The sequence below is a fragment of the Myotis yumanensis genome, unplaced genomic scaffold, assembly GCF_028538775.1.
Source record: "Myotis yumanensis isolate MYYU_CA2020_CCGP unplaced genomic scaffold, mMyoYum1.0.hap1 SCAF_18, whole genome shotgun sequence".
In the NCBI taxonomy this organism is placed as follows: domain Eukaryota; kingdom Metazoa; phylum Chordata; class Mammalia; order Chiroptera; family Vespertilionidae; genus Myotis; species Myotis yumanensis.
The window spans coordinates 13,406,007-13,419,193 of record NW_027223769.1 but is presented as its reverse complement, the minus strand read 5'-3'; the positions used below and the strand labels follow the sequence as shown (position 1 = coordinate 13,419,193).

At 50.6% G+C, this 13,187-nt stretch overlaps 1 protein-coding gene across 1 annotated transcript; it reads left to right on the top strand.

Annotated features, from left to right (window-relative positions):
- Positions 1-8,175: 8,175 nt before the first annotated feature.
- FOXC2 (forkhead box C2) lies at positions 8,176-10,980 on the top strand. The gene has a single exon (XM_070397929.1). The coding sequence runs from the start codon at positions 8,638-8,640 to the stop codon at positions 10,141-10,143; it is 1,506 nt and encodes a 501-aa protein (XP_070254030.1). The 5' UTR covers positions 8,176-8,637; the 3' UTR covers positions 10,144-10,980.
- The last annotated feature ends 2,207 nt before the right edge of the window (positions 10,981-13,187 follow it).

The following is a 13,187-nucleotide window of genomic DNA, read 5'->3' as shown; positions in this document are numbered from 1 at the left end:
CGTTTTAGTTATATAGAAGTTTCTGGTTTAACTTTTTAAGTCTCCTCTAATTTCCAAGGCCCAAACCCTAATTTCAAAGAGACAGCAAAGTAATGAGTTAGCTATTTCAGATCGTCAAACCTCAGTTTCCTCGCCCTTTCAACAGTGATGTGAATAGTACACACCCCCAGAAGCACAGGCAGAACATTCAGCAGAGGGCTTGGCACACAGAATGCACAAATCACATTTTCTCATATATTAGGGAAACCTTGGAAAAGTCACTCATTCATTCAATACATACTTCTTGTGCACCTACTATGTGCCAAGGTATAGGCAAGGCAGAGGGACCACAGAGGGAAACAAGGCCAGGTCACTGCCTGCCTAGGGGGTGTGTGGCAGACTTAGGCTGCTAAACGAATGTCAGCTAGCCCTGTGTCTGGCACAGGGAGACTGGACTTCCTGTCCCCTGGTGTGTTGGGCCCATGTGACCAGCTCTGGCCAATGAGTTGGGAATGGAACTGACACATGTCACTTCCAGGCAGGAACACAATTCCCAGGACAGGATCTCCCTGTCTTGTCCCTGCCAAGATGACAGGAGAGGAAAACTTTGGACACCGAGGCTCCTGAGTGATTTTGATGAGCAGAGCCCCCTCTGAGCTGGGGTTGGCTCTAGATTAAATCACTGAGACATCTCTCATAGCCGTATTTTCACCAAAACAAAAGAAAAAAATAAACAAATGGGACTGCTTCAAACTAAATAGCTTCTGCACAGCAGAAGAAAAGATCAATAAAATGAAAAGGGAACCCACTGTATGGGAGAACATATTTGCCAACGATACATCTAATAAGGGGTTGATTTTCAAAATATAAAAGAACTTATACAGCCCAGCCAATGTGGCTTAGTGGTTGAGTGTCCACCTATGAACCAGGAGACCCCAGGTTCGATTCCCAGCCCGGGTTATGGGCTCGATCCCAGTGCAGAGTGTGCAGGAGGCAGCTGATCAATAATTCTCTCTTATCATTGATGTTTCTATCTCTCTCTCCCTCTCCCTTCCTCTCTGAAATCAATATATATATATATATATATATATATATATATATATATATATTAAAGAACTTATACAACTCAATACCAGGAAGACAGACAACCCAATTAAAAAACGAGCAAAGCCCTAGCTGGTTTGGCTCAGTGGATAGATCATCAATCTGTGGACTGAAGGGTCCTGGGTTCAATTCTGGCCAAGGGCACATGCCTGAGTTGTGGGCTCAATCCCCAGTAGATGCATGCAGGAGGCAGCCAATCAATGATTCTGTCTCACCATTGATGTTTCTATCTCTCTCCTTCTCTCTTCCTCTCTGAAATCAATAAAAATATATTCAAACCAAAACAAAAAAATGAGCAATGACCTGAATAAAAAATGCTCAATGTCACTAATTATCAGAGAAATGCAAATTAAAACCTTAATGAGATATCACCTCACACCAGCCAGAATAGCTACCAACAAACAAATGCTGGAGAAGATGCAGAGAAAAGGGAGCCCTAGTGAACTGTTGGTGTGAATGCAGACTGGTGCAGCCACTGTGGAAAACAGTATGAAGTTTCCTCAAAAAATTAAAAATGAAGCTGTCTTTTGACCCAGCAAGCTCACTTCTGGAAACATATCCTAAGAATCCTGAAACACCAACCAGGAAGAATCTATGCACCCCTATGTTCATAGTAGCATCTAATCTAATCTAATAAAAGACAAACATGCAAATTGACCATACCTTCGCTATGCCTTAAGCCACGCCCATCAGCCAATCAGAGCGACTATATGCAAATTAACCCAATTAAGATGGCGGCCAGCAGCCACGGAGCTGGCTCTGAGCTCCACTGAAGGCAACAAAATTTCAATTATAGAAGGTAAATAAATCCCAGAATAAAAAAGAAAAAGAAAAAAAGGAGAGGCTGGGAGCTTCCGTCGCCGAGGGGGCTTGGCCAGCCTGAAAATGGCCCTCAGACCCTCACCCAGGCTGGCCAGGCACCCCAGTGGGGACCCCCACCCAGAAGGGGGTGTGACCAGCTGCAAACAGCCATCAGCCCCTCACCCAGGCTGGCCAGGCACCCCAGTGGGGACCCTCACCCAGAAGGGGGTGTGACCAGCTGCAAACAGCCATCAGCCCCTCACCCAGGCTGGCCAGGCACCCCAGTGGGGACCCCCACCCAGAAGGGGGTGTGACCAGCTGCAAACAGCCATCAGCCCCTCACCCAGGCTGGCCAGGCACCCCAGTGGGGATCCCCACCCAGAAGGGGGTGTGACCGGCCTGCAAACAGCCATCAGCCCCTCACCCAGGCTGGCCAGGCACCCCAGTGGGGATCCCCACCCAGAAGGGGGTGTGACCAGCTGCAAACACCCATCAGCCCCTCACCCAGGCTGGCCAGGCACCCCAGCGGGACCCCACCCTGATCCGGGACACCCTTCAGGGCAAACCAGCCGGCACCCACTCGTGCACCAGGCCTCTATTGAGCTCTAGATTAAATCACTGAGACATCTCTCATAGCCGTATTTTCACCAAAACAAAAGAAAAAAATAAACAAATGGGACTACTTCAAACTAAATAGCTTCTGCACAGCAGAAGAAAAGATCAATAAAATGAAAAGGGAACCCACTATATGGGAGAACATATTTGCCAACGATACATCTAATAAGGGGTTGATTTTCAAAATATAAAAGAACTTATACAGCCCAGCCAGTGTGGCTTAGTGGTTGACTGTCCACCTATGAACCAGGAAACCCCAGGTTTGATTCCCAGTCAGGGCATATGCCTGGGTTATGGGCTCGATCTCCAGTGCAGAGTGTGATTTGTACAAGGAAAAAGAAGGCCGTTTTCCTCACCCAGGTCTCAAGGTGAGGAAATGTGATTTGTGCATTCTGTGTGCCAAGCCCTCTGCTGAATGTTCTGTCTGTGCTTCTTTGGGGGTTTATAATAAAAGGGTAATATGCAAATTGACCCTAACAGCAGAACGACTGGGAATGACTGGTCACTATGACACATACTGACCACCAGGGGGCCAGACGCTTAATGCAGGAGCTGCCCCCTGGTGGTCAGTGTGCTCCCCCAGGGGGAGCTCTGCTCAGCCACAAGCCAGGCTGATGGCTGCCAGTACAGCGGTGGTGGTGAGAGCCTCTCCTGCCTCCTCAGCAGCACTAAGGATGTCTGACTGCAGCTTAGGCCTGGTCCCAGCTGGCAAGTGGACATCCCCCAAGGGCTCCCGGGCTGCCAGAGTGATGTCTGACTGCCAGCTTAGGCCCAATTCCCCAGGGAGCAGGCCTAAACCAGCAGGTGGTCATCCCCCAAGGGGTCCCAAACTGCGAGAGGGCACAGGCCAGGCTGAGGGACCCCCCCCCCCCCCCCCGCGAGTGCACAAATTTTTGTGCACTGGGCCTCTAGTTGTTTATAATAGCCAAGATCTGGAAACAGCCCAAGTGACCATCAGTAGATGAGAGGATAAAAAAGCTGTGGTACATTCACACAATGGAATACTAACTACGAGGCTGTAAAAAAGAAGGAATTCTTACCTTTTGCAACAGCATGAACCTGGAGATTATTATGCTAAGTGAAATAAGCCAGTCAGAGAAAGACAAATACCATATGATCTCACTGATATGTGGAATCTGATGAACAAAGTAAACTCATGAACAAAATAGGACCAGAGACATGGATACATGGTACAGCTTGACATATGTCAGAAGGGAGTTAGGTGGGGGGTACTGGATGAAAGAAGGTGAAGAGATTAACCAAGGAACATGTGTACATAGCTCATGGACAGACAATAGCATGGTGAGGACCAGAGGAAGGGGAAGGCGGGATCTGGGTGGAGGTGGGCAAAGAGGGGAGAAATGGGGGACATCTGTAATAATGTCAGCAATAAAAATAAAATATAATAAAAAAGATGAAGTCACTGAGACTGGGGGTGTTTGTTACTATGCATACACCAGCCTTAACTGACTGATACACCATGTAAGCAAATCAATTACATAGCAATATGGATAAAGGCAACTCTATAGGACTTGTATGAAATGGGCAGCACAGAGAAGTATGTTATGAACTCTCTTTAAGAATAAACATGCATATCTTTAATATTCTCTTTTGAAAACATCTACAGCAGTCTTGGATTTCTTGAATCTTTGACTGTATCAATTGTGGCGATGCTTGAATTATAAGATAGATAAACTTTTAAGAAAATCGGCTTCTTTTTTTCTTTAACAACTACAACTTAATGTGATAAATTCCATGGCTGTTTTTCAGAAACTTCCAGAGCACAAGGAGAGGGGACACGGAGGCCAAGTTGGGTCCCCACATCAGGGTTTGCAACTCCTTCCGTAGAAAGATGTCTGCTTTGTGTCACATCCTTTTTTAAATTTTCAGAGTAGCAAAGGTATTTTCCCCCCATTTTTTTTATTTTGAAAAATTTTAAACTTACAGAAAAATTGCAAGAAGAGTACCCAATGAATACCCACAATTCAGAAACTGTTCTCATTTTACTATATTTCAGATACTCCTCTCTCCTCCTCCCTCAGTCCCCCTACCCCTCACCTTTGGCTGAATCTTTTAAAAGTGGCAGAGAGGATGATTATCAGTGCTAAATATTTTGACATGTACTTTTTAAAACAAGAACATGTTCTTACTTGTTCTTACATAATTATCAAACGCAAGAATTTTAACCTTGATACAAAATAATTACCTAATATGCACTCCATTTTCAAATTTCCCCAGGTATTCTCAAACCTATCCTTTATTAATTTTTTAAATTAAAAAAAAAAACACGTAGACGCTGCCGCAAGCATGTTTAAAAATCTCCCTCAAGTTAAATCCAATGCCACTTACACATCAAGTACACACATTTTCCCGATGAATTCCCTGAAACTCACGCAGGGCAGGAAGATAGCTGCCCTGGGAAGACACGGAGGAGCAATTTGTTCAGCAACGCTGGAACTTATAAAGGAAAAGAGAAAGAAGGAAAAAGAAAAAGAAAGAAAGAAAGAGAGAGAGAGAGAGAGAGAGAGAGAGAGAGAGAGAAAGAAAGAAAGAAAGAAAGAAAGAAAGAAAGAAAGAAAGAAAGAGAGAAAAGGAAGAGACTTAGCCACCTAAGAGACATGGATTTTATTTGCTTAAACCACGAGAGAATCTCCCTAGAGAGGATTTCATGCTCTCCTAGCAGTTTCAAAGACATTTCTGTTTTCCAACAGATGGTGTTCTTGACACATTGCAAAGCTATGGCAAATGTTTTGTGTTATTTGTGTGTGTGTGTTTTTAACTATGCACCGCACACAGTTTACTTACTTGTGATTTTGAAGGCTTTACTCCTGCCATGCAATGCTAAGTTGCTTCCATAAGGTGTCAGCACCTTCATTGTAACCAGAGGATCTGATTTTTTTTTTTCTTTTAAGAGTAGTTTTCCCGTTGGCCTCAAGGGGGTGCCAACACTCCAGGTCACCGGAGCCGACCCAGGTGCAGGAGCTGGTGGCTCTCAGGAGAGAATGCAATGGGGTGGTAGTGACGGTGGTGGTGGTGGTGGTGGTGGTGGTGGGTGTCGGGGTGACTTGAATATCTTTTGCTTTTATCATCGCTTATTATTCTAGAAGGACACAGGGCCCTCTGGGACCGGATTCTGCTTTCAGCTCATTGACAACGAGGTCAAGAAAGGAAGAAATCAGCAAGAAATGAGCAGCCCCCAATCCAAAATACCCGAGCCGGTTAAAGAAAGGATCGGAAATATGGTTTTTGCAAAGTCCAGGTGTGTGGAAGGTGTTGTTTTAATAACCTGAACAAACATTTCTCCCGGAGTCCTACTGAGCAGAGAAGAAACCTAATTCCAGGGGCAAAGGAAAATGTCTCCCTCACCTTTTCTGTCTTGATTATAAGGATTTCTTTCCTCCAACTCCCACCTTTTTTTTCTTTTTTTGGGGGGGGGGGGAGTACTAATTTTGGCAACTCAACTTAGTTCTTTTCAGATGACATTGGTTTAAACCTGGACACGCTTGTAAGTGCAAACTTCTGCAGAAACTGATATTTTTGAATTTATTTTCCATGGTCCTTAGCTATTTTGGGTTTTTGCCTATTCTGTGATAAAGCTTTTAAAAAAGCACCTCGTAAAAGCAGAGTAAATAATATTTCTCCAGGAAGCCTACAGACCGAGGAGTGTTTCTTGATCAATAGTTAGCATTTCCAGTAAAACTGTGAGCAGCCTGTCACGCGCTCCCTGAGAAAGGCACTTTTCGCCAGAGTATTTTTTTTAAAAAGATGGATGTGGACATACTAGAGGTATTAAAAAATAATAAAGCCGTAGTGGGAATCGAGGGGGTGGGGTGAGAGAACTCTCAAACCACTCACCTGTGAGCTAAGGTCTGGGAAGCTTTATTTTACTTCGTTGAAAAAAAAAATCAAATTAGAAAAAGAACTCAGAGCAGCCATAAAAAAATAGTGTTTCAGAAGAAGACTATTCGAGGTAATAGGAACCTGTTTTGTACTTTCTCTTTGATTCTGAATTTTTCACGAGATAATATCATTTGTCGATCATGCACACACATGCATTTTCTTTTGTCCTTTTATTGAAAATGCATGAGATGTCCCCCATGCCTTCTATTCACCTCCCAAAAGCTAAGTGTGACGGTCGGTTCTCACCCCTTTCCTGGGAACCTAATGAGAGTTAGGAGGGAAAAGGAAACCCGAAACAAACGTTTTATCTGGTCTTCTTCCCCACCCAACCGGATGGACAACTTCCAGAAGAATTCTGACCAGCATTTCGCCCTTCTGGTGGGGGTCCCGCCCCTTCAGGGGAAGCGGGCACAGGGGGGTCCGACGACTCGAGGTGTTGAAGGGATAAATACTCAGTCCACAAATAAACAAACCTTCCAGGATTCCTGGAGAGAAGAAAACTTGGAAGGGCGAGGACCCCTCCGCTCCAAGTCCTGGCCCCGCATAACAGCTTCTCTGGGGGCGACTTAAACCGTTTGCCATCGCTCCCCGCGTCCCCCCACGGAGCCCCGTGCCCAAAGCACCTATCCCACACCAACCCACCAAGCACCACCGAAATATAAAAAACCAGTTTGGAGAACCCCAAAGGGGCTTTGCCGGTGGCGCGAAGAGGAACTGCGGCCGGGGTCGGCTCCAGCGCAGGCAGGTGGGGAGCCCGCGCTGGGGACGCGCGTCCTGGGCGAAGTCCCCGCGGGAAGCCGCTGGGTTCTCTGCTCGGGCAGCCGGGCCGGGCTCTGCCCGCCGGGGACTCGCCGCTTTGTTCCCGGCGGTTGCAAAAGAGAATTTCTCTCCGGGAAAAGGGGGCCGCAGCGTTGCTGGAGTTGTGGGCTGCAGGCGTCTACGAGGGAGGGGAAGGGGTAGCTGAGCGGAGCTATTGCACCCTAGTCCCCAAATTCCACAAAACTGCTCACAGTGACGCGGGTGAGTTACCGAGTCCACGGCGAATTTACAGGATTAAAGGGCCAAGACATTGCTGTCCCCCCTACTCCTCCTTTCCCCTATAGACACTGCGGCCCACCTCCTCGGGTGGGGGCAGGGGCACTCCATTTCTGTAATTTGCCCCCAAAACCTTCATAGGTTATTCTGACGGCCCTGAACCTGGAAACTCCCTGTTGATTATTAATTATTGGCTTAAATAATAACACCCAGGCGAGGCCCCTTCCAGGCCAAGCCAGCACGTTTGCTTTGAATCCATTACACCTGGGCCTCGACAATTAGGAAATCTAATTATTCGCCTCATCACTCATTAATAAGAAAAATAGTCCCCGGGTCTTTGCTACTTAGAAGGTCTTCGGGGAGAGAGATATTTGACTACATTAATCAATTCCCTTTTATTTTTCAAACGAACTGTTTTTTTTGCAAAGAAGCGTCTTTTTTTCCCCTCTGGGCACGTGGGCCCACTAACCAAAATTTGATAATAAAATAAAACTTAATAAGATAGAACTCTTTTCTTGAAAAAAAAATCTTTTTCAAGTTGAGACTGAGCTGCATTCAAGTCTGGCTCAGCGCGGCTGGGTCTTAGAGCCGACGGGTTCTCCTCGCCCTGATTGGGTGCCAACTCCCCACAGCTGCGGAGTTATTGGTGCAAAGTTCCCGGAGGGGGCGTGGCCGGAGGAAAGTAAAAACTCGCTTTCAGCAAGAAGGCTTTTGAAACTTTTCCCAATCCCTAAAAGGGACTTGACTTCTTTTTCCGGGCTCGGCAGGGCAGCCAGTCTGGACCCCGGCTCGCTGACCCCCAGGGCTACCGATTTGCGGGGAGGCTTGGAGAGCCGCCGTACCCCTCCCGGCACAGACCCGGGGGCCAGCCTCGGTCCACTGCGCGCGCGGCGTCTCCGCCGCGTCCCCAGCCGCCTGCCCGGGCTGCCACCCGCCGGGTCCCGAGAGCGAGCGAGCGAGCAGGGGCCGGCGCTGCGCTCGCCCGGGGCGCGCCCTCCAGGATGCTGATCCCTCCAGTCAGCTGAAGCGAGCGTCCCTTCTCCGTCCGAAGGCGGGAGCCGAGCGCCGGCGCCTCCTCCACCTCGTCCCCGAGACTTCCCAGCTCCCTTCCACTCTCGCTCGCTCACTCTCGCTCTCTCGCTCTCGCAGGGCCTTCCTCACGGTCCGTGCGAACAGGCGGTGGCGAGCCGTCTCGGACGCAGCATGCAGGCGCGCTACTCCGTGTCCGACCCCAACGCCCTGGGAGTGGTGCCCTACTTGAGCGAGCAGAATTACTACCGAGCGGCGGGTAGCTACGGCGGCATGGCCAGCCCCATGGGCGTCTACTCGGGCCACCCGGAGCAGTACGGCGCGGGCATGGGCCGCTCCTACGCGCCCTACCACCACCACCAGCCCGCGGCGCCCAAGGACCTGGTGAAGCCGCCCTACAGCTACATCGCGCTCATAACCATGGCGATCCAGAACGCGCCCGAAAAGAAGATCACCCTCAACGGCATCTACCAGTTCATCATGGACCGCTTCCCCTTCTACCGGGAGAACAAGCAGGGCTGGCAGAACAGCATCCGCCACAACCTCTCGCTCAACGAGTGCTTCGTCAAGGTGCCCCGCGACGACAAGAAGCCCGGCAAGGGCAGCTACTGGACCCTGGACCCCGACTCCTACAACATGTTCGAGAACGGCAGCTTCCTGCGGCGCCGGCGGCGCTTCAAGAAGAAGGACGTGCCCAAGGAGAAGGAGGAGCGGGCCCACCTCAAGGAGCCGCCCCCCGCGGCGTCCAAGGGCGCCCCGGCCGGCCCCCCCCTAACGGACGCCCCCAAGGAGGCTGAGAAGAAGGTGGTGATCAAGAGCGAGGCGGCGTCGCCGGCCCTGCCGGTCATCACCAAGGTGGAGACGCTGAGCCCCGAGAGCGCGCTGCAGGGCAGCCCGCGCAGCGCGGCCTCCACGCCCGCCGGCTCCCCCGACGGCTCGCTGCCCGAGCACCACTCGGGCGCGCCCAACGGGCTGCCGGGCTTCAGCGTGGAAAACATCATGACGCTGCGAACGTCGCCGCCGGGCGGCGAGCTGAGCCCGGCGGCCGGGCGTGCGGGCCTGGTCGTGCCGCCGCTGGCGCTGCCCTATGCCGCCGCGCCGCCCGCCGCGTACGGGCAGCCGTGCGCGCAGGGCCTGGAGGCGGGGGCGGCCGGGGGCTACCAGTGCAGCATGCGCGCCATGAGCCTGTACACGGGCGCCGAGCGACCGGCGCACATGTGCGTCCCGCCGGCGCTGGACGAGGCCCTCTCGGACCATCCGAGCGGCCCCACGTCACCGCTGAGCGCCCTCAACCTCGCCGCGGGCCAGGAGGGCGCGCTGGCCGCCGCGGGACACCACCACCAGCACCATGGCCACCACCACCCGCAGGCGCCGCCGCCCCCGCCGGCTCCCCAGCCCCCGTCGGCGCCGCAGCCCGCGGCCGCCGCGGCCCAGGCGGCCTCCTGGTATCTCAACCACAGCGGGGACCTCAACCACCTCCCCGGCCACACGTTTGCGGCCCAGCAGCAGACTTTCCCCAACGTCCGGGAGATGTTCAACTCCCACCGGCTGGGGATTGAGAACTCGACCCTCGGGGAGCCCCAAGTGAGCGGCAACGCGAGCTGTCAGCTGCCCTACAGATCCACGCCGTCCCTCTACCGCCACGCCGCCCCCTATTCCTACGACTGCACCAAATACTGACCGGCTCCGGCTTCGCCTCGCGGACGCGGCCCCCTCTGACAGTTCAGCCCTGCAGAGAACCCAGACACGACCGCCAGCCTTTTCTCAGACCCGGGAGCAGAGCGCGCGCTGGCTCCGGCCCTCGGGGACGCTGCAGGTAACTTAAACTCGCCGTCCTGTTTCTGAGATTCTTGAGAAGGCCCCCGTGAAGGGACGTAGCCCAACGAAATGAATATTAAGACCCCCCTCCCCTACCAGGATGGCTGTGCTCTCTGCTCCGCTCGGGGTTTCCAAAATTAAATTATGGACCAAATCCCATAGCGACCCAGTAATGACTCTCTGTAGAGACCTCCATAGGTTTATGGGGCTCTCTATAGATTTTTGTATGTGCTGTGTGTAATTTTAAATTTCTCTAACCGTGCTGTACAAATGTGTGGATTTGTAATCAGGCTATTTTGTTGTTGTTGTTGTTCAGAGCCATTAATATAATATTTAAAGTTGAGTTCACTGGATAATTTTCATCTTGCCCAACCATTTCTAACTGCCAAATCGAAAATCCATAAAAACCTATGTGGGGTTTCCCCCTTGTACAATTACGAGACTTAATTCTTTTCCCAGTTGTAGGTCTTTTACAAAACAAGAACATAATTTATTTTTTGTTGCTGTTGGCCAGAGAAAGAAGTCAAGTATCTGATACTTTTTATTTACAAAGTGTGATGGTTTTGTATAGTAGATTTCTCCTTGAGCATTCCTAAAAGAAAAGAAAAAAAAACTTTAAAAAATTTAACGTCACCTGTGTTTGTCTTATGTGGTCTTACTTGTTGTACGTACCTTAAAATAAACCCATGTTGTTTTTCTGCCCCCAAAACAGTGTGTTTGTGTTCTCGCATTTAAAACAAAGCCACGGTGGGTCTTCGAATCCACCTGTTTGGATCATTTTTGTTACACAGGTGGGTAAGCATGTAGACAGGCATATCTAGACGATCACAGAAGAAGGGGAGTAGGTCCCTGTTGTCGTCTTCATGACAGAAAAAGGCTTTCTATTAATTCAGGATTTCAACCTGGTCGAGGCAATCCAGGGACGGTCCTGCCTAGAGCGACACGGCCAGAAGGACTGCTTGCTGGAATGTAATTTGCTGTCGTGCATTTTCCTAAATGCAGAAAAACAGGCCCATTGTCAAGACAAGCAGTGCCATTCCATCTGAATGCCCACCCCTCCCCAATTTAGAAGGGGAAGGAAACGTATTTTCTGTTAGCTAACTACAAACCAGGAGGAGCCCTGCGTGCCCTGGATTTCCTAAAATGCGGGCTTCCTTACCCACTATCATGGTTTTTCCGGAGAAGAATTTGAACTGGGCCAGGGAAAGACCAAAGGGGACTGAGTCTGTGGCGTTCAATGACCATCCTGCTCCGACGTGGATTTCAGATCTCTTTCCTTCTTGATTTCCAAATCCTTACCCTATTGCAGTGAAAAATCTTACAGCTTCATTGCTCTTCAAAAATAATGTCCAATGCTTGGGGTTCTAAATTTATCAACCTTTTCAGACTTTAAGGAATGAGATTGTCTTTCTTTTCAATTTTGATATCTCATCTTTTTTTTTATTTTTAATAGCAACACAACTTTTGTGAGATGTGGCCAAAGGGGACATGGTTTTGTTATCGATTTCACTGGCCCAAACCCGCCAACTCTCCTGCTGGTCTCTCTGCCTGAATTTTGAGGCTGGAGCTCCAAATTGGGGAGTTCCCCACCCCAGCAGGTGAGCTATGCCTCCCCCAGGGCCAACCTCCTTGTGAAAGTAACATTATGAGCCGGGATGATTTCCCAAAAGGAGATTTTCTTTGATGCAGTGACGTGGAACATAACCTGGGTGCTGTATTGTTGTTTTAAACATGGCATTCTATCTCTATGTTATGCTGAGGTAGGGTTGGGGAACGTTTGCTCATAATAATGTTCCCCATATATGTGACACAGCTTCTTCTTCCAGTCTGTGGCCCCAGAGGTGCCATGTGGTTAAAACGCTGCCTTTTATTCCTTTTCATAATGTGCAGGAATGGGAGCCCCAGTGCTCCAGGCTTGCCTTCGGCAGGCCCTCAGGCCCCAGTGCTTTGGACTAGCCAGCTACAGGTGGGGAGAGAGGGAGATAGATAGATGAGAGAGAGAGAGAGAGAGGGAGATAGATAGATAGAGAGAGAGTGAGGGAGACCCCCTCTCTGAGCTGCAGAAAGAGGCAGCCCGGCTCCTTGCCCAGCTCTGGCACACTGGTTTCATTTTGCTCCTGTTTCTTTTACGCTGTTGGCCGCAGGAGAAGCGGAGAGTATTCTAGCTGGCTTTCTCCCTCCCCAGGTGTTTCAAAGAGCCCTCCCAGAAAGATTACCCTCATCTTAAGTTTTGGCACTCAGAGCAGCTCTGAGAGACACGCGGAGAATACAAGACAGAGAAATGGGATGGAGTTGGGCGAGAGACCAGCCCGGCCTCTGAACCGCCCTGGATCTTCTACCTTCAGGAAAGCATCTTAAGTCCCCACGGTGCCCCCCCCCCCCCCCCCCCCCCCCCGCTGTGTGGGGCTGCTCGCTGGAGTGGGTAGCTCTCTAGAAGGTTGCCCCCAATTGTGAGGACATAGTGAGGGGGTCCTCATTCCCTTGGGAACATGGGCCACTTGGGGGATTGTGTTTAGGGCTTTATCCAGGTAGCAGTGTGGAGGGCTGGGGTGTGGAAGGTCACCTCAGGATCCCTCAGTCTGAAACCCTAGGGGCCAAGATAGGTGTGGGTGCCAGAAGGCTGGCCCATGTGCTGGACGCTGAGCTCAGAGCTGGCTCAGCTCAGCCTTTACGGCCCGACGTGGACCTGGGGCCTCGGGGCGTCTGGCGGCTGGCGGAGTAGTAAGATCCTGAAGCACAAGCATGACACCTTGAGCAGCGGGCGTCCAGGCACCAGCTGGGCTGCTTTTGGTCACTTCTCAGCACCCTGCCGGTCTACTGCCTGGGCACAAAGACTGCGTGCTGGGCCAGGCTGTCTGCTTCTCAGATCCACTTGCTGCCCCTTCCTTCAGCCAGTCGGTCCTTGG